The sequence below is a fragment of the Diospyros lotus genome, chromosome 14, assembly GCF_014633365.1.
Source record: "Diospyros lotus cultivar Yz01 chromosome 14, ASM1463336v1, whole genome shotgun sequence".
Classification (NCBI taxonomy): domain Eukaryota; kingdom Viridiplantae; phylum Streptophyta; class Magnoliopsida; order Ericales; family Ebenaceae; genus Diospyros; species Diospyros lotus.
Genome location: NC_068351.1, coordinates 1,886,057 through 1,913,300, shown reverse-complemented (window position 1 = coordinate 1,913,300; position 27,244 = coordinate 1,886,057). Strand labels below are relative to the sequence as shown.

Genomic DNA, 27,244 nt, shown 5'->3' with positions numbered 1-27,244 from the left:
AAAATTCATAATATGCTAAGAACTTCAAAAGAAAATTTCAGAACTTACCCTGATACTTCGTTTGCATGTAAAATGAGGCTAGTCGTTGCAAAAATCGAGAAACTAGAAAGGCCAACACTAAAACCTTTTGCACAAACAACTAGATCTTATTTTTCTCGATTTTTCAAGAATTTTCCAGCCCCTCATGCGCCCACACACCCCGCGTATGAAAGAGAGAGTGAGACTGGCACGTGAGCTTCACGCGCTGGTCGTCTTCTCTAATACCGGTACACCGACGATGCTAGATTCCAACACTATTTTCTTCTACACCTTCAATCGATCAGCATGGCACCAAGAATGGTTTGAAATGAGCACCGGAAGGGGTCCAACCGACCTTTTGAAGGCTCGGCCAAACCATTCCCCTAGGGCTTCGACGAAGCCTCGGATCTTGCTCGTTTCTACTCCTTTGCTCACAAAACTTTCCAGAAATGCTCTACTACTCTCAAGGATCAGAAGCCCTCTATCATTGTTTCTTGATTTACCCCCTAACGCCTTCGATTTGAGCTTTAAATCTCTGAAGGTTTCGGCCACATCAACCCCTATTTATATTCGTTCTTGACGCCAAAACCCACCAAATCTCAGGCATTCTTATTCTTTAAGCACCAAATCTAGCTTCTAAATGATTCAAATATCCCTGAATCATCCCAAAAATCTCTCAAAATTCTCGGCCAAATGGCCGGTCACCTTCGCCATTAAACTCGATCACATCACCACTGTTCTCGACCAATGGCCTTCCCGAACGCAACCATCATCACCTGGAGGCTATCCTTGAGCCTCTAGATAACCTTCCCGGTGGCTGGTCGGTTTCACATTGCTTTATGCAATTTTGCACTTACACCCCCCAAATAATTTCCAACTATAGTTTGCCCTTATCCTTGATTCCCCTGAACTTTCCATTAATTCCCTTAAGGCATACAAGTTCCAAACTCTTCATTTCCCTCAAGAATTTTCAAAAACTATCTTTTTGACATCCCTCGAGCGGTTTACACATTCTGCACTTTGGCCCGGGTGCCCCTAATCAAGTGTTTTCGACCCCAAACCTTTATGAATCTCTTGGTTTTGTTAAGTCCTTATTGTTTGAGCAATTTTACCTTTCTTTACTTCCTTTTCATTTTAGCCCCACAATTTCCAAAATACCTTTGATATTAAATATTGGGTATTACAGTTTCCTCTGCACCTACAGACCCAGATCTATCCAATTCCTTACTGTTCTACTTCTTCAGGTCTACCATACACATTTTTTATCCTTTAATTAGTTTCTAAAATGAAAATCCGAATCTCATATTAAATCTAGTTTGACCCGACTCGTTCAGATCTATTTAGCTCAAATCTGACCCATTCAACCAGATCTGACCCATCAAATTTGTTCAAATCCACTCAACTCCAAGCGTCTATCCCTTCTAGTTTTCATGGCAAAGAGTGATAAAACTTCAAAGGTAGCTATGTCCTTTTCCAATATGTACGATGATCCAAGCGACCCCTTTTATCCATCATTCTGACCAATTAGGTTTGATTCTTGTGCCTCAACAAGTGGCACAACACAATTATTCCCTTTGGAGCCATGCCATGCTCATGACTCTTATCATCAAGTAAGGATGCCTTTATAGATGAATCCATCATGGAGCCCTCAGCGACATCCACCAAAGAACACAAGCAATGGACTCGCTATAATTTCTTCGTCAAACGTTAGATCCTCAACATTACTTCACCTAACATTGCTCAAAGTGTGATGTATAATGACAATGCATCCAAGATTTGGATGGAATTGAAAGAGCACTTCTCTCATGTAAATAGTATGCATCTCTTTCAAGTTGACCAAAAGATCCATAAATGCATTCAAGGGGACATAAGCATTAGTGATTATTACACCAAATTAAAGGGCTTGTGGGATGCACGTGATGCTCTACATCCTTTTCCATCTATTGATGGCGACGTGGCAAAATAATTGCAAGAATACCAACAAACGCAATGCACTATTCAATTTCTCATGAAGCTTAACCCTATTTATGCTGGAGCTAGAGGGCAGATCTTACTCATGGATCTTTTGTCGCCTGTGAACAAGGTATTTTCCCTCATCATTAAAGATAGAAAACAACAAAATGTCTCTTCACAGGTGATTGGGAAAACACCAGATGCATTTGCTTTTGCTGTAAAAAATGGACTACCAAATTCCAACAGAAATTACTCACCACGAAATTCACATCTCAAATGTGATCATTGCAACCTTGTTGGGTACACCACTGTAAATTGTCACCAACACCTTAAGTGTGATCATTGTGGTTATAAAGGCCATACCATCGATGTTTGTCGCAAGCTCAAGCGAGCAAATGCTAAAAGGGATGCGAAAGGTCCCTCAAACGATTTTCCCAAAGCTCATTTATCATGCAGATTTCAAATCTGACAAGACTAAAACAATTTCTTCCTCATACAGTCTCATTGCTGAACAATGTCATGATCTCCTTGAACTAATTACTCAGACAAAATCTGTTAGTACTGCCAATCAAGTATCAACAATGAGTAACCTTTAATGTATCTCTCCTAACTTTCTCACATATGATAAGGGCATTCGATAGATCTTTGACACATGAGCCACTGATCACATGGTTTGTTCCCCTCATTTCTTCACTAGTTTATACCTGTCACCAATCGTTATGTTCATTTACCAAACCATGCTCTTTGCTCAAGTCACACATATAGGGACCATTCAATTTTCAAGATCACTAGTTCTTTATAATGTGTTTTGTGTTCCTTTTTTTAAACTCAACTTAATATTTGTGGCCAAATTGACTCAAATCTCTTCATGTTACGCAACATTTACCAACAATCTTTGTTTTGTCTAGGACCAACATTCAAGGAAGACGATTGGGATGAGAATTGAGCAAGTTGGACTCTACTACCTGGACAAGTCGAAGCATGCTAAGTGTCATATTTTCCTTGCCACCACCACTTCCATCAATCCTAGTCTTTGGCACCAATGTCTTGGTCATCCATCCAATAAAAATCTACAAGCCATTTCTTTATGTTTAGACTCTGTCAAAGCCGATTTTATCAATGATTGTTCTATTTGTCCACTTGCTAAACAAACTAGGCAACATTTTCCTTCCAGTTCTATTTACACAAAATCTTGTTTTGAATTAATTTATGTTGACATTTGGGGTGGTTATGATGTCCCAACTTTACAAAGGGCAAAATATTTTCTCACAATCGTGGATGATTTTTCTCGATGTACGTGGGTTTATCTCTTACTCAACAAGTCTGAAGCTAGAAGTTACTTACTTGCCTTTATAAATCTTGTTGAAACCCAATTTAATTCTCGCATCAAAATCATTCGTAGTGATAATGACCCTAAATTTTCCATTCCAAACACATATCATGCTAAAGGGATTATTCACCAAACTAGTTGTGTCTCAACCCCACACCAAAATGATGTTGTTGAACGAAAACATAAACATCTCCTCAATGTATCCCGTGCCTTACTTTTCTAAGCCAACCTTCCCAAAACCTTTTGGGGTAATGCTATTCTAACTGCCACCTATCTTGTCAATCGTACCTCAACCCTAGTCCTTCATGGCAAAACACCATTTGAGATATTATTCCATAAATCACCCACTTATGATCATTTACATGTTTTTGGTTGTCTCTATTTTGCCTCTATTCATCACCACAAACCAAGCAAATTTGATGCTCGTTCTCTTCATTGTATCTTTCTTGACTACCCTTATAGACCAAAGGTTATCAGGTATATGATTTAGCCACCAAAAAAATCTTTATTTCTCGAGATGTCCTTTTTCATGAACATGTTTTCCCTTATGCTTCTACTACTCCCATCTCTACTTTATCAACACACTTGACATTTCCAATCGCGGGGCCTATCGATCTAATTTATCCCTCCGTAGTGTAACATCCCGCATCGGACAATAGAAAGGACCGGATCAACTTACCCTGATGGGCCTACGTAAACTTCCCAAGGGTCACCCATCTTTGAGCTACCTTGACTCAAGCACACTTAACTCGGAGTTCTTTATCCACATTCAGCCCAAAAGATATCTAACTGGTATTGTTTCCTTCCTTACTATTCTCGATATATATACTAGCTTCTCTAGAGTTATCATATGCAATCTTAAGATCATTGCATTTGTTTTCTTTGATTGTTAAGAGATTTTTCAGAACTTTATTTTTAGCTAGAATTTTGTTATATGTTTCTAATAGTAAATTGTATTCATCTTGCAAATAATTAAATGAAAGAGAATTACTACTAGATGAACATGAACTTACATCTTTTTCTTCTTGTGCCATAAGGCAAAAGTTAGCAGCCTCTTCTTGTTGACTTGAATAAGATAAGAGGGACTCTTCTTCACTCCATGTGGCTAATGATTTCTTCTTCTTGTTGTTTTTTAGTTTTTTGTATTGTGGGCAATCTACCTTGATATGTCCTGATTTCTTACACTCAAAATATTTTATTTCATAAGGAGTATCTTTAGAAAACTTCTTGTTGTCATATATTTTTCTCTTAGGGAATATTTCTTTCCTTATGAACTTGTTAAAGAGTTTTGTGAGTAAAGTAAAGTCTTCATCTTCATCACTTATTTCACTTTCATCTTCTTCTTTGGCCTTAAATGCTAAAGATTTCATTTTTAGCTCGTTAGATTCTTTTCTATTTAATTTAATCTCATGAATTAACAGTGAGCCTAATAGATCATCCATTGTAAGCGTAGATGTGTCTCTAGCTTCTTCTATAGTTGTGACTTTATGTTCCCAATTAGATGGTAGGCTTCCTAAGATCTTTTGAACCTTTTCTTCAGTGGCTATTATTTTTCCCAAAGCTTGTAAGTTTGTTACAATGTCGTTAAATCTTGTGAACATTTCTTTAATGGATTCACTAGCATTCATTATGAAATTCTGATATTCACTACTAAGAATCGCAATTTTAGTGCTTTTCACTTTCTTGGTTCCTTCATGTGTTACTTCTAAGTGATCCCAAATTTCTTTTGCCGTAGTATAAGAAATGACTATTAAATTCAATTGGACTTAATGCACAATGTAATATATTGACAACTCTAGCATTTGTTTTATTAATGTGTTTTTGTTGTTCACTCCAAGTTTCAATAGGTGGCTCCAATAAAGTAATAGTTCTAGATATGCATGCATATAACTCGATACTTTGCATTAATAAATACCTCATTCTTGTTTTCCAATAGGTGTAGTTCAAGCCATCGAAATAAGGTGGCCTTGAGGTGTTCTGTCCTTCCAACTTGAAGTCGGTGTTGAATGCCATTTGGATCTTTGCTCTTGGGTGGTTAAACCAACAAAATACTTAGAAACTTTGCTCTGATACCAATTGTTAGTTCCAAATGATGGAAAATATATCCCAAGAGGGGGGTGAATTGGGATTAGGGTAAATTCTTCGATAGCTTAAAGGCCGATTGCTTTCATAACACTATGTTTCGAAATATGAAGGAGTATGTTTCAAAATCAACCTTTCTATTAAGTAGGTTTCAAAACCTACTATATATGTTTCGAAACTTTTCTTTCTATTTTACTTATTTTGAAACTTTTAGTTTTTTGAACACTTAAACAAAGATTAATAGGAAAGTAAAATAGTAAAACAAGTGCACATGAGATTTATAGTGGTTCGACACCCTGCCTAGTCCACTACCTTCAAGCTTAGGCACTTGAAGGATTTTCAAACACAATCACTTTCACTAGTGATCAACCACAACAAGGGTTTTACCACGATTCACCCTAAAACCTTGTACACGATGAGTTTTATGGATCAATTCAAACCTTATACCACAATGAGTTTTAAGACTAAATTCAAATCTTACAAACATTAACAAGATAAATAAACCTTATCTTTTACAGTCCAACAAATTGAAAGTAATAAAAAAACCTTACCAAATGACTGTACAAACCTCTTGGTTTGAGATGAGGAAAGCTAGAAAGATGAGACTTTAGATTCAGTTTGCTTTTCCTTTTTACACCGGAATGCACATCAAGGATTGTATGTATGGATCTTCTTTGAGAGTTTGTCAAAAATGATTTCGTTTACTTGTGCTTGTGTATGTATCTTGTGTGTCTTGTATGTGTATTCTCGTGTATGTGCCTGTAAGGATACTCTACTTGTCTTCAAAGACCTACTATATATATTAAGAGATAGAGATTTGATTGATTATAGCCATTAGAGACAAGATTTGAAAGAAGGTTTCGAAACGTGTCTTATTGGTTTTCGAAACAGCACAAAAATACATTAAGATTTCGAAACATACTTCTCATGTTTTGAAACATCCAGTCTTTCTAGTTGGACTTGCACTTAGAGACAAGAATGAGTAGGAGACAAAGTTTAATGCTTACCATGACTTTGTTTTGTTCTCCACTTTCAAATTTGAATTTAAATTATCAGAACATGGAGATTGAATTAAAGAACAACTTTTGAACGAAAATGAAAAGGTGTAAAGCAAAAAGCATCTCAGTTATTTAAATGTTCTGCTGATAGAGACAAAGGTTTTGAAACATACTATGTAGTTTCGAAACAAATACTTAAATCATAGATGTTTTGAAATACAACATGCATACTTAGAAAAACATTTGAAACTTATTCAAAAGAGTTTCGAAATTGTAAATACAACTTGCTATGTACATATATAATAGTTTTGAAACTTTTATAATAGTTTCGAAACTCTTGTAAATATATATAATTCTTGTAAATATAACTGTAATTTATTTTTTTATGTTAAATATGGAGAAGATCAAATCCCTATTTATAATAGTAAAAGTAGTTTCCCATCAAGACTCTTCAGGAATTATATATATCTTCTAAACCAATTAAATTGAATTTTAAGATAATCAATTATTTTATTAAATCATTTAATTATCTCATTAAATTAACACCATCATATTAGATAAAATATTCATTTCAATTATCATGTAAGATACCAAATAATTATTACTTAGATATTTTCATCAATTATCATGTGAGGCACAAGATGATTCTTACATTATCATTTCATTTTATTTTATTTTTTTACACATGAAAATACAAAGATTAAATTGAGTTGAAAATACAGGTATATGAGTATAATCGGAATAATAAAATTTTAAATTGTTACACAAAAAAATTAAAGTACAAAGAGTTAAATTGATTTAAAAATTAGATTCATAATTGAAATATTAAAAAATTTAAATAATTACAAAAAAACATAAAAATACAAAAATAAAAATAAAAATTTGGCCCAAATATAGCATCCCATTATCATATGGACGGGGCTGAAAACTTCCACTTCCACCAGCCGCCTTATGTCAGTAAGGGAGCCTTTGATAATGGTCGCCAGCCAATAGAGCAACTTGTGACTTGGTTTTTAAGATTTTTATATTTGATTTTAAAATTAAACAAAAAAAAATCCATTGTTCAATCGAATTTAACGTTGTATATCCGATTATCAGAGATTATGTATCTCCATTGTGTTAAGTGATTTAGTAAAGGGTAGTAATGTAAAATTTAACTTGTTATTAAGTGATTTGCTATGTTGCACGAAAACGAAAACGGGAAACGTTTCCAATAAAAACGGAAACGTGGAAACGAATATTTTTTTAAAAAAATAGACATAAATAGGGTCCGAAATGGGAATAGGAAACGTTTCAAAAACGGGAAAACGACTCCTATGAGGTGTTTCCATGCAACATAGGTGATTTGTAGTTTACAGTAACTAGTTATAACTTATGCCTGAAATTTAGTTTATTAGTTTAGGTGTTTATCTACGGTTTAGGTTTTAGCTATGTGTGAAATCTAATTATTTCTTTCAATTTCAATTAAATGTTTAGAAGATTTCATACAATCTATTTGTCAAAATGTCACATTAAGCCATTATTGAATAATTAGTACAACCAGTATACTAACCAACTCTATCACCTAGTTCCAACGTCAGGGAATTGCTAAGCAGAGATAGAATGATTTTGTTATTGATCAAATACAATAATAATTTTTGTTTTTTGTTTTTTGTTTTTTTTTTTTGTGCAACAGAGTATCTCAATGAATTTGTAAGTGATTAGTCAATGGGACAATATCTTAGGTGTAGTCTTCAGGAGATCTACAAAGGAAAAAACTAGTTAAGGGCATAAGTGAATGTCTTACACGAACCCTTAAATACTTAAGTTAGTCTCGTATTCGAAGTACAGAAAATAAGTAGAGTTATAATTTGAATAGAAGTGTGAGCATGCCTTTGGCAAAGGAGAAGATTGATAGATAGAGGGAGAATCACAATTTTCGACGGGCATTACGAACTCTCTTTCGAATTTATAGGCAAGCACATCACAGATAAATTTGGCTCAATCTTTCTCAATCTCTCAGTCATATTAGATCTCAAGTGACCTCATTGACCTCTTGGACACACTGGTACTTGATCAAAGTTTCTTACTTCAGTCTCTCGCAAGTTTCTGGAAAGCCACTTATTTAGGTCTTTCGATCACTCGGACTGATATCCCTCAGTCTCGATCATCAGATGGCTTTTAGCACCTATAGTTTGTTTTTGTGAATTTTTTTTTTCAATAGGCTTTTAGACTTTTTTTTTTTTTCCCATTGAGCCAATCCTTGGATCCATTTTCTTGAACACTACAGATTTTAAGGTGTTATTAGAGAATATAGAAAGTCAAATGAATCTTATTGGACAAAAGCAAAAGACCCTTTGACATTTCAAGAGTGATTTTGAACAATTTGGATTGTTTTCATGATTGTTTAGGGTTTAGAATTTAGGCTTTAAACATATTTGAACAATTGAGTTTCTAGCTCTACTAAATTTATACGAATTTAATATAAAAAATAACTATGATTAAACCATCAAACACACAAATGAATATAAAAATTTTATGTTAAAAACCTAAATTAGAAAAAATTATGAACAAAAAGAAAAAAATACTACCATAATAATATTGCTGCAATTATTTTATCTTATTAAGTACCTATTAAAAGCGTAACACTTTATATAAATCTATAACCTAATTGAAATAGGAGTCATGAAAAATATAAATCTTAATATTCTTGATATTTTAATAATTGGTACTAATCATAAATATGTAATATATTATTATTATTAAATTAAAATATCGCGTCAACACGGTAAGGTGTTATTATCGTTATATAAAAGATTTTATATCTATTCATGATGCTACCACTAACATTTGAAACGACGTCGTCGTCATCCACTAGTCATCCCTTTGCGTACAAGTTAGGATAAGATTATTTCTTGTTTTAGTCATGAGTAAGCGTAGACTTATTAGTTTGAAAGGAAAAGCTAAAGTCTTGCATAACAACCCATTAATAATCCAAAATGTTATCTACACATACAATTTAAATATTTTGATTGACATTTAAGGTTTGTTTGGTGTTGTTATGTTATAAAAGTAATATTTAGTAATATTTGATTGACAAGTAGCATTATCTTATTCAAAATTGATAACACATCCACAATTGAGTGGAAATTCGGGCAATGGTGGAGCCATGTTATGGCTAGATGGGCCTTGTTCTCAGTTGACTTTTTAATTTTTTTAATTTTTTATATATATTATTATAAATAATAATAATTTAGTCAGGATTAAAATTATAATTTGGCCCTAACTAGATACATATAACTATCAAATTTAATAATTTAAATTTTGTATCTTAAAAATTAAATAAAAATAAAATTATAAAAATAATAAAATTTAATTTATAAATATAATTTGACCACAACTAAAAATCTTTCTTGACTCGGCCACTTAATTCAAGAGGCTTCCTTGGCGGCTGTCTGTGTTGGAGAAGATGAAAGAAGGCGACCTAGTCATCAATTCAAAACAATTAGTTGAACTGAAGAACTGATCAATTCAAAAGATGTTTCAAAAGATTTGTAACATGTATACTCTCGTTTTGAAGTTATGGCTTGTGGACCCTTAGTTAATTGTGGATGAAGTCACGGTTGTGAAAGCACGCAACAATTTTCTAGGCATCCAAACAGTCTTTACTGGTTGGTCTTTGTTAATGGGACAAACTGGATTATGTTGACTTAATGGGGCAAAATCATACATGATTTGTTAGTACATGCTAGTTCGCGAACTTAGACCTTCTCAACTGAATTTGCTACATATTTTTGTGTGTATATCTATATATATAGGTACATACATACATATTGCAAATATCTGTATTTATATGTTGAATATTGGTTATAATTCCAGATTGTGTTATTTGTTTTGTAGGTCTATTCTCAGTTCATGATGATGGTTGTTAGGTTTTGCTTTACTTTGAGCATCTTTCTATGTCTCCTAATCTGAGATATATATATTATGCAAGTTTAGATGTATCATGAATCGGAAAAGGAAATATCTTTCTGGAAAAAAAAAAAATTTTCAACAAGAATATATGTTGAAGTTTTGATTAGATCTACACGATTGTGACATATTTCGATGATTTAAGTTTAGAAATCTTTGGGAAGTTATTTTGTGAGCATTCTGAAATTTAAATCATCAATTTTTATGGCTGAAATCATGAGATATAACTGGGTCTTCAAAATAGGTTGAAACCATGTGAAAATGACTCGGCTGGAGATTGAAGATAACACTGTTCATCAGTGGCTGGGCTATTTTTCTGTGGGCCATTAAGTGGGGATGGGCTTTGCTATTGATATTTTAATTTTGGGCATGTTTTCATGGGCTATTATTTTAATTATTGGGTTTAGGCCTATTTTCATGGGTTGTTCTTTTAATTATCGGGTTTGGGCATGTTTTAATTATTGGCCTGCAGAATTAAATATGCTGATGGCTCATTTCTATTAAAATAAAAATAAAGAATTTTGTATTTATTTACTTCAATTATTTATATAAATTAATTTATTATGTCCATATTAATTTATGCAAAATATTGAATGAGTTCATAAATTAATAATATGTGCATAATATTATGATTCAATTATGCAATATTATATTTTATGCATAAGATAACATATTGTGCATAGTTAAATCATGCAATTTATAGCATAAATTATTAATATGTGCATAATATTATGATTTAATTATGCAATATTATTTTTTATGCATGAGATAACATATTGTGGATAGTTAAATCATGCAATTTAGATTATTTGCATAAAATTTAGTTTTATGCATAATATTTAAAGGTCTAGTGATCCATATCATTTTAATTAATTAAGGATTAGCCACAACACCCTTAATTAAATAAAATTATATATTATGTTTATTTGGGATCACACAAAGATTCATAGACATTAATTGTAATTAATTATACTTAATATAATAAATTTTATCAGACATGAACTTTTATTATATTTATATAATTAATTAGAATAAAATATCAAATTATTCTCATAATATTCCCACAGGAATTATGAGTTAGTATATAATTTGATGGTTTTATCATAAAGTTTATTTTGATAGAATTAATGTACCCATAAATCTTGAATTGAATACATAATTTGATAATTCTATCTTAAGAAAAACATAAATCTGCTTGGATTAAAAATTTAGCCCACAGGCAATTTTTATGTTATTAGATTCATTCATGTATAATTTACATTGGTAAAACACATACAATTTATTTAATTAGACCTCAAATTTTGACATAAACATTTATGATATTTATGCAGCTTCACAACTTGCTAATTTCTCTAATATTCGTTGCGATATTCCTAAATTAATGGGTGATAATTTTAAGATATGGAAGGAGAGAATTCTTCTTTATTTAGGGTGGATGGACATTGATTATGCTATTAGGAAAGACGAGCCACCAGTAATCACTGATACCAGCACTACAGCGGACATCACGCTTTATGAACGATGGGAGTGATTTAATCGCCTCAGCGTGATGTTCATTAAGACTAAAATTTCGGCTAGTATACGTGGTTCTGTTGATCAGCATAAAAAGTTTGAGACTTGCTGAAAGCCATTGATGATCAATTCATCACTTCAGATAAGGCACTGGCAAGCACCCTAATTATGAAGTTCTCATCCTTAAGGCTTACCAGTCTGAAAGGTGTGCGTGAGCACATCATGCAGATGAGGGACATTCCGGCTCAACTTAAGAAACTCGAGGTTACAATGTCTGATTCATTTCTGGTGCACTATATCTTGAACACTCTCCCATCACAATACGGGCCATTCAAAATCTCATACAACACTCATAAGGATAAGTGGTCGATTAATGAATTAATGACCATGTGTGTTCAAGATGAAGGTAGGCTTGTGATAGAGCATGGTGAAAGCGCAATGCTGACTATAACACGGGGGAAAGGCAAATCTCATGCCAATCAGAAAGAGAAGGGTAAAATACCACCCCAGACTGATATTAAAAAGGAGTCCAAGTATTTCTTCTGTAAGAAGAAGGGACACATGAAGAATGACTATGCTAAATTCAAGAAATGGCTTGAGGATAAAGATAATCCAACCTCGTTTGTTTGTTATGAATCTAATATGGTTAATGTTAATATTAACACTTGGTGGATTGACTCTGGCTTTACAATCTGTATTGCAAACTCCTTGCAGAGTATGCAAAACCTAAGGAAGACAGTGGGAAGTGAGCAAAGCATCTTATCCGGAAAAAAGATGGGCTCACATGTGGAGGCTATAGGGACGTGTGTTTTAACTTTAAGAGGTGGTTTTATTTTAAAATTAGATAGGACCTTCTATGTTCCAAGTTTTTCACGAAACTTGATTTTAGTTTCTAGACTTGTGCCTTTCGCATATTCCTTAAAATTTTCAGACACATCATTCAGTTTGTTTTATAACTCTCATTGTGTTGGGAATGGTATTTTGTCTGATGGTCTTTATCGTATTAATTTACAAGACAATACCACTTACTGTTCAATGCATGTTCATACTGGTACTAAAAGGTGTATTATTAACGATGACTCATCTATATTATGGCACCGAAGATTAGGATATATCTCCATAGAGAGAATTAAGAGATTAATAAAAGATAGGGCACTTAGTACTCTAGATTTTACTAATTTTGAAACATGTGTGGACTGCATTAAGGGAAAGCAGACCAACAAGTCTAAGAAAGGTGCCAATAGGAGTTCAGACATATTAGAAATCATACATACTGATATATATAGTCCAAACATTGTCTCACATGATCAGATTTTTATCACCTTTATTGATGATTACTCACGATATATGTATCTCTACTTGCTTCATAACAAAAGAGAAACATTAGATGCATTTGAGATCTTTAAAGCTAAAGTAGAGAAACAATGTGGGAAACAAATGAAAATCGTGAGATCAGACATGGATGAAGAATATTATGGTAGATACACTAATGATGGACAAGTACCTGGTCCATTCGCTAAATTTCTTCAAGAGCATGGAATAGTTGCTCAATACACTATGCCTGGTTCACCAAACCAGAATGGTGTGACAGAAAGAAAAAATGAAACATTATTAGACATGGTGCAAAGTATGCTTAGCAGCTCCAATCTTCCTAAATCCTTGTAGACTGAAGCACTAAAGACGGCTGTGTATATATTAAATCGGGTTCCAACCAAGGTTGTTTCAAAGACACCATTTGAATTATGGAAAGGCTGGAAATCGAGTTTACGACATATGCGCCTTTGGGGATGCCTGTATGAAGTGAGAATTTATAATTCACAAGAGAAGAAGCTGGACTCGAGGACCATTAGTGGGTTTTTCATTGGATATGTCAAAAGGTCTAAAGGATACAGATTTTACTGTCCATCTCACAACATTAGGATTATGGAATCAAGAAATGCCAAGTTTCTTGAGAATGACTTGATCAGTGAGAGTGATCATATTAGGAATGAAATTCCTAAACATGATCATTTAGAATTTCAACCTTCCACCTCAAATGATAGATTGGATATAGTTCACAACACCCCTCAAGTTCCAACTGGTGTTGAACAACCAATCAATGAAGTTCCACAAGCTGTTGGCAACATTCCAGTGGATCAAGTAGTTCAAGAATTACTAGTACCTCTTGAACAACCAGCTAAATCACAAGCTTATCAGGAAGATGTTGATACAACATTAAAGAGAATCCACTAGAACTAAGAGGTTAGCAATCCTTAGTGATTATATAGTGTACCTACAAGAATCTGACTACAGCATTGAAACCGAAAATGATCTTGAGTTATTTTCACAGGCCATGAGTTTTAAAGTGTAATACCTCATATTTGTATGAGGTTACCGTGTAGTTTAGATGAATTTAAAATACCGAAAAGTGGGTGTAAAAGTGAAATAAATCGCCAAATCAATCGAAGAGAGTACCTCGGACCCTAAGAAGTACAAATCTTGAGGGTCTTAGTGATGGTGTTGGGAAGATCAGGGGCTTAAGGATAAGGACCAAAATGCAAAAGGAAGTTTTTAAGGGGCTAAACTGTAATTTTTGAAAACCTGCCAAAGCATGGCAGATTTGGCCGTGATTTTGGCCTGAAAATCCAGAGATTTGGGTAGCAAATCTCGTCAGGGCATGGCCAAGGACTGTCCAGGAGGCGTGTGGGAGAAGTTTTGGCTGAAAATTGGTCACGTGGTGGTGAGTTTTGGCCTATAAATAGCCAAGGGTTTTGGCCGAATTTGGAGCATCAAATTGCTCGATTTTGAGGGCGAATCGAGGGAAGCCAATAAAGGGTTTTTGATCCTTGAGGCCAGAAGAGCGTTTCTGGAAAGTTTGGTGAATTTTCGAGGTGGTTTGAAGGTGTTTCGAGGGTGGCCGGAAAAGCGAGGCGGTCCGCCTACCGCGACCTGTAACTAGCCTTCCGGTGGCCTTTCGGCTTGAAACCGGTGGCATCTGGATAGATTAGAGATGGGCTTTTGATCGATGTAAGAAAATCAAGCATTGAAGCATCACCGGCGACTGGAAAAAGAAAGAAGATGATCGGTGCGTGACTGTCACGCGCCAGCCAAATCCTCCAGCCACTCGCCCGCGCGTGAGGGCGCGTGAAGGCCCAGGTATTTTTGGAATTTTTTTTATTATTTTGAGAAAAATAAATTAGGAATTATGGTGGAAGAAAATTTTGAAAAATGTTGGAGGAAATGGTCATTTTGTAATTTTCAAAAGGAAATAAGGCTTAGGAAAAATAGGAGGAAGTATAGGAAAATTTTCAGAAAATTTTAAAAGTAATGGAATATTGATTTATGGATTATTGTGAAGAAAAAACGAGGAAAAACCTTGAGTAAGTATGTATTTGAATTTTTGAAGAGAAATATAGAGGAAATAAGAAGAAAATTGGAGAAAATAGATATTGATATGCTTTTATAAACAAATATGATGCTTAGGGTGCCTTGAAGCTTAAGGTGAAGTGACTCGTACGAAGTTCGAGGTGGGCACGCAAATCGAGGAGTGTAGCGCTTTTCGAGGAAATCAAGTCGCATCCAAGGTGAGTGGTTCTATCAAAAAACTTGTTTATGGCATGTGAATGTTTACTATGAGTGTTCATCCCCATGGCTAAGGTTATTGATGGTTTTCCAAATGATTATTTACACATGTATTAAATTTCGTACGGTAAATTACATACATTGAGATGTTGATTTTATGTCATGCATGTTATGATTTTCGGCATTGGCATGTTATGTGTTGTCCATGTGGGACCTGGGTTGTTAACCTATGACGTAGCCTCGAGTGACAGCACTCAGGATGCATGCCAAGGGTTAATGCTATGTGACCCACTTGGGACGGGGCTGAGACGGACTTTACCCTACGGTACTCAAGTGGCGGGGCTGAGAGTGGACACCACCCTGGTTGTTGGTTCAAGTGGCGAGGCTGAGAATGGACACCACCCCAGGTTCCTTTGAGCAATAGCATTAATACCGAGGTGTCGTTGATTTCTAGGGATAGTGCTGATGTGACACTCTTAGGGCTAGGGTTACGTTGGGTTAAATGCTTTTGAGTAAGAACGTAATGCCTAACAATGACAATGGAGTGATTCTCAGGTTCATATGTCGAGGTTGTCCCTCTTAAGCATGATTGGTTTGCCAATGGGTTGGTGTGGTCATGTCACCTTTAGAGAGATTGCATTTTTCCTGGTTAGGGTTAAGTGCTGTGTGGGATTCTCTTAGGCTGGGGCATGTTAGGATTTATCGGTTTTATATGTGATTTTGCATATCCTCATGAAAATGTTTTTGAACTCTTATTTAGATGATTCAGCATCTAATTTAGATTATGTCCCTGGAATATTCAAACGTTCCAGGTGAAACCAGTGGCGCCAAGGGAAAGGATGTCGTCGAGATGTAACTGCCATGTTTAGTTTTCGTAGGTTTTTATCTATGATTACGATGTTCAGAGGTTATGTAATATTTTGATATTTTCATGTGAAACATCGATTTGGTTATTTAATTGTAAAAGGAATTTGTCGGTTATATATTATCGAGATTTCGATCTTGCTTCCGCTAATGTGATTGATAATACCTGTCTTAGTCTATTAATTTTTAAATTTTGATATGCTGAGAAGGTATAATTGGGATTGTCGGGAAATGATTATGATGAGGGTATGTATATCGAGAGACTTATGTTGTGTGTATGATGTTGAAAAAAAAAAAAAAATCCCGAAATCTCGAGATAATGCACGTTCTGGGAAAACGGGACGTTACAAAACGAGTCAGAATTATGGTGTAATGCCATGAAATAGGAGTGAGTTTTATGAAGAGTAACGGAGTCTGGGATCTTGTTGAGTTACCTCATGATGCAAAAGCCATTGGCTGTAAATGGGTCTTTAAGACTAAGAAGGACTCATTAGGCAACATTGAGAGATACAAGGCAAGACTCGTTGCTAAGGAATTACTCACAAGGAAGGAATCGATTACACATACACCTTTTCTCCTGTATCTAAGAAAGATTCCTTACGCGTTATTTTGGCATTAGTAGCTCATTTTGACCTTGAGTTGTAACAAATGGATGTGAAAATGACTTTTCTCAATGGAGATCTAAAGGAGGAGGTTTATATGAAACAACCTAAAGGATTCCTCTCTAGTGATAGTGAGCATTTGGTTTGCAAGCTCAAGAAATCCATATACGGCCTAAAACAAGCGTCTCGTCAATGGTATTTTAAATTTCATGAGGTAATTTCTTCATTTGGATTTGTTAAAAACTCCATGGATCAATGTATATACCAAAACGTTAGTGAGAGTAAGATTTGTTTTCTTGTTTTATACGTTGATGACATTTTGCTTGCAACCAATGATAAGGGTTTGCTACATGAGGTAAAACATTTCCTCTTTAAAAATTTTGATATGAGGGATATGGGTAAGGCATTTTATGTCTTTGGCATTAAGATCCATAGAGACAGATTTCAAGGCATCTTGGGTCTATCTCAGGAAACCTATATCAATAAAGTTTTAGGGAGATTTCGGATGAAGGATTGCTCACCAAGTGTAGCTCCTATTGTGAAGGGTAATAGGTTCAATTTGAACCAATACCCGAAGAACGATTTTGAAAGGGAACAAATGAAGAACATTCCATATGCTTTTGTTGTCGGAAGCTTGATGTAAGCTTAGGTCTGCATAAGGCTTGATATTACATTTGTTGTAGGAATGTTAGGACGATATCAGAGTAATCCAGGTATGGACCACTGGAGAGTTGCAAAGAAAGTACTAAGGTACCTTCAAGGGACTAAGGACTATATACTTATGTATAGACGGACAGATAATTTGTAAGTGATTGGCTACTCAGATTTTGACTTTACTGGCTGCATTGATTCTCGTAAATCAACATCAGGATATATTTTTATGATGGCCAGTGGAGCTATATCATGGAAGAGTGTCAAGAAGACATTGACTGCTACTTCTACTATGGAGGCTGTGTTTATCTTTTGTTTTGAGGCTACTTCGCAGGGTGTATGGATCAAGAGTTTCATATCTGGGCTTAAGATTATGGATTTCATTTCTAAGCCATTAAGAGTTTTCTTTTACAATTCAGCTGTTGTCTTTATGACTAAGAATAACAAAAGTGGAAGTCGAAGTAAACACATCGACATTAAGTACTTAGCCGGGAGGGAACGTGTTAAAGAAAAGAAAGTGGTCATTGAATATGTCAGTACTGAGTTGATGATTGCTGATCCTTTAACTAAAGGCATGCCACACCATTGAAATTCAAGGTTCATGTTGACAAGATGGGACTTGGTTCCACTGTATAATTGTATACATTTGGTATATGGATGAAACTCTTATTTATTGTGATGTTTTCTCATATTCATGTGGACCTTAATTTATTTGAGAAAAACACATCTGTAGAGGACCAAGAATAAACATAGGATTTATTCATTAGGTAATGTTGTCACATGAAGTATAATTCTTGAGAAACCAAATGCATCGTAATACATGAAAGGTAATACTCATTGTTAGAGGACTTACCACCATGATTCATGTATTTATTTATTAAGAAATGACAATCAATAAGATTAAGTTAAGACATCAGGTTAAACATTTGGACCAAGTAGGAGAATATAAAGTTCCTTAAGATGGCCCAAATGTTTTTCCATTATTATGGTTGTGGGTTGTAAAGGAATTGTTTACATTTCTATGGCCCAACAGTTTTCATGATTATGTTCCCATGATTATACTTATTGATTGAGTTGTTAAGTGGTAAAATATGTATATTTTTTATGAGAGAATGTAATATAAATTCATGATTTTGGTCCTTAAGCTTAATCATCCATTCTCTTCATCATACACCATCACTTGGGATGTTTGAGAGTTTGGAAGATCCAATATCAAAACTGAAGAAAACGACAATAGCTGGAGGTAATTTTATCTATTTTTCGCATTGTTCTAAATACTATTTTTGGTGTTTGTAGTATGTTAGATCATCTATATATATATCTAACATCATATACTGAAATTTGCTAATCAGTGAAAAAAATCCCATGCTGAAAATTGAATTCTGGTCTTTCAACTTAATCTTTATGGTATCTTTTAGCAATCAGCTGTTGGAATCCTAAGTAGGTAAACTAGCAGGAATATGTGCTGATTACCATTGAAAAAAAAGGACCAGAAGTTGAGTACTTTGCTTAATACTTAAAGCATTCACCATCAATGTAATCTTACTACCACATTCATCCAGAACAGCAGTTTATTTTTTCATTGCACACTAAGCCTTCTAACTTGATCTGTTTGTTCCATGATCCTTTTCAGGTTCTTAGAAAACATATTGTGTTTAAATTGATTTTCATAATTTAGAGGGATTCATCTGCATGTTGTGGTTTAGCTTACTGTTGGAACCTTCTTCTAAATATTGGTTCCTGAAATTCTAATAATGCTATCATTATTCACTCTGAAGGTGCAAGTCTTGGCAACACTTCGCCCCCAGCTTGTACCCTTTTGAGTGTTGCACAGGTGAATTTCTACTTGTTTTCCTTCTTGATCTCTATATAAGGTACTTCTTGAGGCCATTCCAAGTACTATTTACTTATTTAGATGCTGTTTTTCTTGGCAAATCTACGGTTCCCAAATGTGTTTCTTTGTCACTAGTAAAAGCTCCTGCATCTACCTCTATACTCCTGTTGAAAAGAACTTGCACTAAAATTACTATGTTACAGGCATTCTCTGGAACACAGAATGTTTCTAGTCTACACAAGGATGAAGCATGGAGAGTTAATGTACGAATCCAGGGCTGTGACCTTGATCATGGTTATCTTTGTGGCACCATGGAAGCTCTTAATGTTCCTATGGCCGACACACCAGTAAGCCGCTTTTGTTTCTGTTAGGATAATGGATTACCCTTACATCCATTTATTTGTTTTTGCTGTGGATTACACCCATTTATTTTATGGTACGTAAACATTGGTATATAGTACAGCAACTGGAAGCAAACTTCTGGAATGCCATTAGATCTATAAGGCTGTCAATACTATTGCAAACTGCAATTAACAATAAAATTCTAGAGCAGTGGGGTTTTATTTATTTATTTTTTCATTTCTTTTTTTGGTGCTAAGGAGTGGTTGTTTTGTTTCAACCCAACATGAGTGTCCTACATCTGATAAGTATAAGTGCATGACAGTCAGTGCTGGTGAAGCTTTCAGTTTTATCAATGTGATTGGGTGGGACATATGAATTATGAGAACAGAACATTCTTTTCTTTTTTTAAAAAAAAATAATACCAGTTATTTTTTTTTAATTTTCTGTGATTATTCTTCCCTGTTAGTCAAACTTATACAGCCTTTCAATGTTTTTTTTTTTTTTTTAACTCAGGTAATTCTATATTTCTTTGTTCTGAGCATGTTCAGTTTGAGGATCCTTGGGCATGTGTTAATGATTCATCAATGTGTTTTTAGGTAGATACCTATGAGAATCCTTGGGCATGTGTTAATGATTCATCAATGTGTTTTTAGGTAGATACCTATCAGGGTTTTGATTATTCTTGGTTTTTAGTTGGAAGTGTAAATTTCTTCGTTGAAGTTGTTGTTGGGTTTGTGTTTTTTAATGAGATCCAAGGCGATAACTATTTTTTGGGTGGATTTTTATTTTCATAGGTTTTGTCCTGGGATTGAAGAACCCAAATCCATCACTATTTATTTGATAGCCCATTTTCGACTAATTGTGATTGGGACTTTTTGCCTTTTGTGAATTGATCTATCATTTCATTTCTTGCAGCCACCTTTCCTTGTGTGTAAAGGACAATCCTTCGATGCTGATCTCAACATCTACATATTCGAGACTTAGGACTTTTTTACGGATAAGTTTTTTCTCTTGGCTTTATGCTTTTAACCCATCGTCTTTGTGACCGATCTACCTTGTGTGGTGACCTATTTTGTGTGGTTTTGATCGATTGGGGGAGAGAGTGCTTTGTTTTGCTCGGCCAAGAGGTGTTGGGGTTTTCTAGGCTTTTGATTTGGGGGCTTCTTTGTGGCTTTGCAATCCCTATTCGTTGGCGTTATCAAAGTGGTGAACGGACATATCAGATCTGAGTCTTGAACGATTTAACAGGAAATTTTACTTACTGTTGTTCATATTCTTTAATTTCAGTTAAATCTGGTTTTCGATTTTGATTTGCACTAACTCTCTATTTTGCAGTTATTTTCCACTAACAGCCGTACTTGTGGAGATAGATCAACCTACAAGAATATATTTTTTGCCTGTGACAAAAAGAAGATTTCTCTGGGGTTTATAAAACAGCAATGCCATAGAACAGCAGAGCCTTTGCGGTTTATAATTTAGCAATGCCATGTAATAAAGAGCCATGCTTTATGCATCCATGTGTGTCATGTGCCTTTCCCCCTCATTTTCGTGTTACTGGAGCCTAGAGGACTTTGCATGGCATTTCAATTTGCTCAAGTACTATCCCGCCTAAAACGTCTCAAGTAATATCATCTTGAGTGATACATCATCACTTATTTTGACTTGCTGCACCTAGTCTTTCAGGTAGGAGAGAAAATCCTATAAATTTCCAATATCGAAATAGTGTACTTTGGATGCATTCAACTGCTTGTTTGCTTAGTTGCAGCATCTTTTGTCGAGATGCCCTGTAATTTAACCATCCAACCAAAGTTTCACTGTTACTTTGCGAACTTCATTGAGCACTCATTGCCTCTGTTGGTTGTGAGATTTTCAGGTTGTGACCTTCTGGGAGGGGGAAATTGTGGACACCAAGAATTATACATTCTTCACTGGGAAATGGGAGGCAACGTATGTTCTTTTTCTTTTCGTTGGCACGGAAATCATTTATTTTCAAACTAAGATGATAAACCAGAGTCGATTATTGATGATATAGTGGGAAAGCCTTTTCCCTCATCTCCGCATTGTTTTCAGGTCAGAAGATGACATAAGGCACTGGACCGAGTTTCCATCTTTCTCTCCCCTCCTGGTAAGTAGTCAATAATTCTTCACATGCAGATTTTGCGCTTCCCTGGCCGACTCTGCCCTTTGCAGAGCCAAGTAGAAGTTGATGGTTACCCGTCTGCTTATTTTGTTGTTGTATTTGCCAGCTGAAGGTTGTGTAACTCTTCTGATTGTTGCTGGCTTATAAAGCTTGTGTATGGAGCCTAGTCTTCATCCATTGTTACGGCAATATATGTGTGTGTATGGGTAAATTACAGAAAACCCTAACCTCTAATTTGATCTATATACATATATATATGTATGTATATAGATCACATGTTGTTTGTCTTTTCTTTTTTTATATAAATTTAATTAAATGTAATTTAACTATAGGTTATTTTAATTTTATCAAGAGTATCCCTAATAAAATTAAGTCATTTTATAATTTATAATAGAGATTATTAACATTTAAAAATTAAAAAGGAGGTCCACGCTGAAAAACTATAGACTTTAAAAGTCAATTTTAAAATACAAGAAATATTCTAAAAAATACTATAAATCACAAAGGGTGACATACTTCTATGAACATACACATATATAGTGTTCTTTCTGTCCCAACAAGGTTAATAAAATTGGTTGCAATAGCGGTAGAATGTCGCAATTTGAGAGGATGACTAGTATTTGCAAGCACTCCGACACTCAAATTAATGAGATTTCAAGATAACAGAGTGTGGATAAAGTTTGTAAAGAACATACATTGACCTATAATTAATCATAATCGTTTTTATAAAAATGAAAGTGCCTTGCATGTTGTCAGTTATTGCGAGAGGATGGAGGGCCAAGATACAAGATAGTGATAAGGATCATTTTCGAGAATCTCGAATTCGATGAAGATTATGGGCTAATGAGAATCAGCGTGCGAGTTGCTCAAAATTGAAAGAATTTGTTATTGGTGTCGGGATCTCAAATTAATTAGATGGGAAGGTTATATGAGCTTTTTGGGCTAAGATCTGATCTAGGGGCCGGGCTCAATCCCAAGCCGTGAGCTCTAGCTCAATGGATTAGTACGGTCCACATACATATATACATATATATATATATATAAAAGAATCAATGCATCATACATGGCAGTATCAGTATTACCCCATTCGACACGACTAAGGAAGATCACCAACTAGCTTTCGCCGCATGCCTGCAGAAAGAAGCAACTTTCTTGCCTCAATCTGGATACCAGCTCTTTCTTCAATCTGCCTCTCACTTGAATTCTCTTCGACTCAAAAGTATTCGTGATGTTCGAACAACTGAAATTTTGCAGGTAAATTCCATGATGGTTGGTTGATGTTGAAATCTTGCTTAGATGTTTAATTTCTTCTGCTTTTAAATCTAGGATTATTTGATCAAGTGTGATAAGATAATGGAAGAGAAGCTGGTTCACCCAACTCAAAACTTAACAGCTCGACGATGGTGCTGTTACTGTTGCTGCCCTTCGAGTTCAGTAACTTTGTCACAATGGAACAGGTCGATGAATACCATTGCCAATTGGATTTGCCCCTCTTGAAGATGCCTGCTTTTAACATAATCAATCTCAGAAGCAGCAAAATGAAGAGGAAGAGGGAATTAGAATGAGTGAAGTTTGCATTGCAGCATCCTATATATAGCTATCACAATCTCTTGATCATATAGATAGTTGGGTGGTTGTAACTTGAATCTGGATCATACAGATAGTTGCTGTTGAGGAAGCTTGGTTTCTGGGTTTTCCTCTGCCATTTTAAGATCAATGGCTCCAAGAGGAAGAAGATCTTCCTATATTAACAGGCAAGTTCTTGCGAAATGTACCCTTTTTTGTCCATTCTGTCCCTTTCGTGGCTACAAAAACTATGACCGACTTAATCTAAAATAATAGACAATTTTTATTACAAAAAACATTTATATAATTTGTACATTATCATTAATTAACTTACTATGACACTATTATTATTCAAATATTTTTAAAATATTCAAACGTTTTAGGTGAGACAAACAATTCGAGGGAAAAATGAAGTTTTTGAAGTGTAGATTTTAAAAACTTCACTATTTTTGTGATATGTCATATTTTATAAATACTATGCATATTTTTATGTGACGTAATAGAAACATGTATGTATTTTATTTTTGTGATATCAAGTATATTAAATATGTTAAACCCATTATACAAACTAAATTTTTATTTAAGACATTATTTAATTTTAAAGGAAATGAAAGACCTTTAAGTTTATATTTTGAGTTGTAGTGATTTAAAAATTTATTTTAAGAATTTTTAAAGATTTTTGGTTAGGATGCCCGAAGTTATTTTTCATGTTTTTAAAATTTAGTATTTCAAAATGAATCAAAAGTTTGAACAATTTAATATTTGGTATAAATTAAATTAGATTAATTTATGAAAATTAGTGTACACTCAAAGACTACATCTTAATAAATTAAAACAAATACAAGAGAAAAGTAAATAATAAAAAAATAATATAGAGCTGACAACGTTTTAAAAAATAATCTTTAATAAATTAAAAAAAGTAAATAATAAAAAAATAGAAAGTCAATGGAAGGAAAGTTTTGAAAGCAAATATTTTCGAACAAAATTTAGTAGAAACATACCCCAACGATTCCAATACAAGACGATAGTTACAGGGAATTAACAATATAGAGCTGACAAAAAGTTGTCACTTCAAGTGGAAACAGACCACAAGCCAATAGCCATGAATGGCGGCATCACCTACCACCAGAGAGAAGCGATTCCGCAACAGACGACCCCTTGTCCATGGAAGACTGATGTGACAAAGCGAAGTCATTGAATCTTTCTGGGCTTGAGAACGTGAGTTCAGTCGCCGAGATGCCGATCGATGCCAGCTCCGGCAGTCCAACATCTCCCTCTAAGTACCGCATCACCTGTCGCATCGTCGGCCTCATCGCCGGCTCACCGTGCGAGCACAGCAACCCCGACTTCAGTACTAACTCCACTTGCTCAACCACATACTCGCCCCCCAAATTGGCATCCACCGCTCGCAAAATCTCGCCTTCGCTCCATAAAGAGAATACCCAATCAATCAACACTGTATGTCCTCCCATGCTGCTGGCCTCTATTGGGCGCCGCCCGCTGGCCACCTCTAGCAGGAACACCCCAAAAGCGTACACGTCTGTGCTTGTCGAGGCCTTGCCGGTTCTGGCGTGCTCCGGCGCGATATACCTGTTCAATGTAAATGTGTAAGTACAAGACATTAGATAAAGCGGTGATTAACATTAATTCAGCAATACCCGATAGTTCCGACGACATTAGTGGTCTGAGGACCAGTTCCATGATCGTGTAATCTTGCAAGCCCAAAATCGCTCAATCTTCCGTTCAGTTCGCCGTCTAGTAAAACATTACTGGACTTGACATCTCTGTGGATCACCACTTGCTCCCATTCCTCGTGTAGATAGAACAGCCCAGACGCCACACCCTTGATGACCTCAAATCTTTGTTGCCAATTGAGGGTGAATTTTGGTTGGTCATAGAGAAACTTGTCAAGGCTTCCATTGGGCATGTAATCATAGACCAGAAGGAGCTCGCCTTTGCGCCGGCAGTAGCCTAGGAGGGGGACCAAGTTCCGGTGCCGGAGCCGGCCGATGCTGACGATTTCGGCCACAAATTCCCTCATTCCTTGCCTGGATTCATGGGAGATTCTTTTCACTGCAATTTGAAGGTTTGAAGTTGGTAATACTCCTCTATAAACCCTCCCAAATCCGCCACTGCCGAGAAGCTCTTTCTCTCTGAATCCTTTAGTGGCGATGTATAGATCTTTGAACTTGAATCTATGAGTGCCATAGACACGTTCCCATTCTTCCACCACTTCGGCGAACTTTCTCCTCCTTTCCCGAAGGAAAACCGAGCCGGAAATAGCGGCGTACACCGAAGCCAAGGAAATCAAAGGCAACCCAACTGTCAAAAACTTGGATGTCTTCTTGGGTGCCATTCGTGGAAGCTTCGGAAGCTCAGAAAGATCAAGTTGTTCAGCCTCGCCGTTGATCTTGAAACTCCAGCCGAGAATATAGTGGGATGTGACGAATGTGCCGGTGGAGGAGGAGAAGCCGACGTACATGGTCTGGTTTATGATTGGAGAAAGGTCTCGAGACAAAGACAGAAGTGGCTTTGACGGCTTTTCAACACCGACCGGAGCGATTGTGACGTCCATTTTCTTCTCCGAGCCACCGTACTCCACCCAGACTTGCATCGCTTTGCCGCTGATCAGGCTCAGGTTCTGAAACTGGTGGGTTTTTTCGACGTAATAGCCCGCTGGCTTGGCTTCGACTGATTCCAGTCCATTGATATCAATTCCGACATGGTTGTCATTCAGATCTTTGAGTTCGCTGTTGTAAATCGTGTCGAGCTCCACCGCCACAACACGATTGGTCTCCTTGCCATCGTTGACCTCATTGAATAGGCCAAGGTACTGGCTGGGAAAGCCGGCGGGAAGCCCGCGTTGCGGAGCGACAACGAAGACAATTCCATGGCCGCTGATAGTGGGGTCCTGGGGAATGATGCCGAAGACGAAGGTGGTGGAGAAGGAGAGAGCTAAGCCGGTGGGCGAGTTCTTGAAGTGGATGGGGCTTGGGTAGAAGGCGTGGCCTGTTTTCTGTATGGTGCCGTTGGTGAGGGCCAAGAGGCCGCCGGGAGTGAACTTGGCTAAGCCGTCGAGGGTCAGGTTGGCCAACTTGAAGGCGTTGAAGGCAAAGTGGGAGTCATCGGCGGTCGCAGATTGGGGGAGCAAGGGAAGAAGAAGGACCAGAAGCTTGAGTAGCATGGCTGTGGCTGTGACTGCGGGCAACTCCCCATCTCTATCTATTTAACGATTACTAATTACGTTTAACAATTACTAATAATTAATTAATTAATTAATTTGCTTGATGCATGTACCTGTGGCTCTCACGAGTTGTACTATTTGTACAGAAGCTTTCTTACAGGATGCTTTATAGGGGCGAGATATCGCGAGAAATTAGCGATATCTCGGCTGTAAAGTAAAGCAATTTATCGCGATATCTCGTCTCTGGTAAATCTAGTCTAAGTGAAAAGAGAGAAGAAAAGAGACGGAACAAAACTATAATTTGTAAGAAATGAAGCAGGAGAAGCTGTTTTAGTATGATGATCGATCAACTACTATCATCGACTGTCTTAAGATACACTCTTAATTAATCTAAGAAATAATTGTACAACAGATTATTTAAAGAGAAAAGAGAAGTAGCGATTGGATATGGATTTGTAAATATGGCATATATATGTTATATGTATGTGTATGTATAGACTCCAACAGAGCAAAAATGGAGTATGTTCAGAACGGAGGGAAGGTTCTTCCCAATCCATTGACGTTCGCAAAGAAGCCAACATGGTCTTGCCTGTACCAGAGATACGATTTTCTATTGTCTCCTTCTTTCGAAGCTCGATTCTGTACGTAGAACACTT

General features: G+C 35.8%; 1 protein-coding gene across 3 annotated transcripts in view; it reads right to left on the bottom strand.

The window, feature by feature from the left end:
* LOC127789647 (L-type lectin-domain containing receptor kinase IV.1-like) overlaps positions 1-26,596 on the bottom strand; it is a 40,278-nt gene extending 13,682 nt beyond the window's left edge. Inside the window, exons 1-2 of one of the 3 annotated variants that reach the window (XM_052318587.1) lie at positions 25,063-26,596; positions 24,697-24,994 (exon numbers count right to left, since the gene is read on the bottom strand). In XM_052318587.1, coding sequence (XP_052174547.1) covers positions 24,697-24,994; positions 25,063-26,588 — 1,824 coding nt within the window. In that variant the 5' untranslated portion in view covers positions 26,589-26,596. Of the gene's footprint in view, positions 1-24,519; positions 24,995-25,062 lie in introns of those variants that run through there. The other 2 variants (XM_052318589.1, XM_052318586.1) reach the window with 2 other exon arrangements.
* Positions 26,597-27,244: the final 648 nt, after the last annotated feature.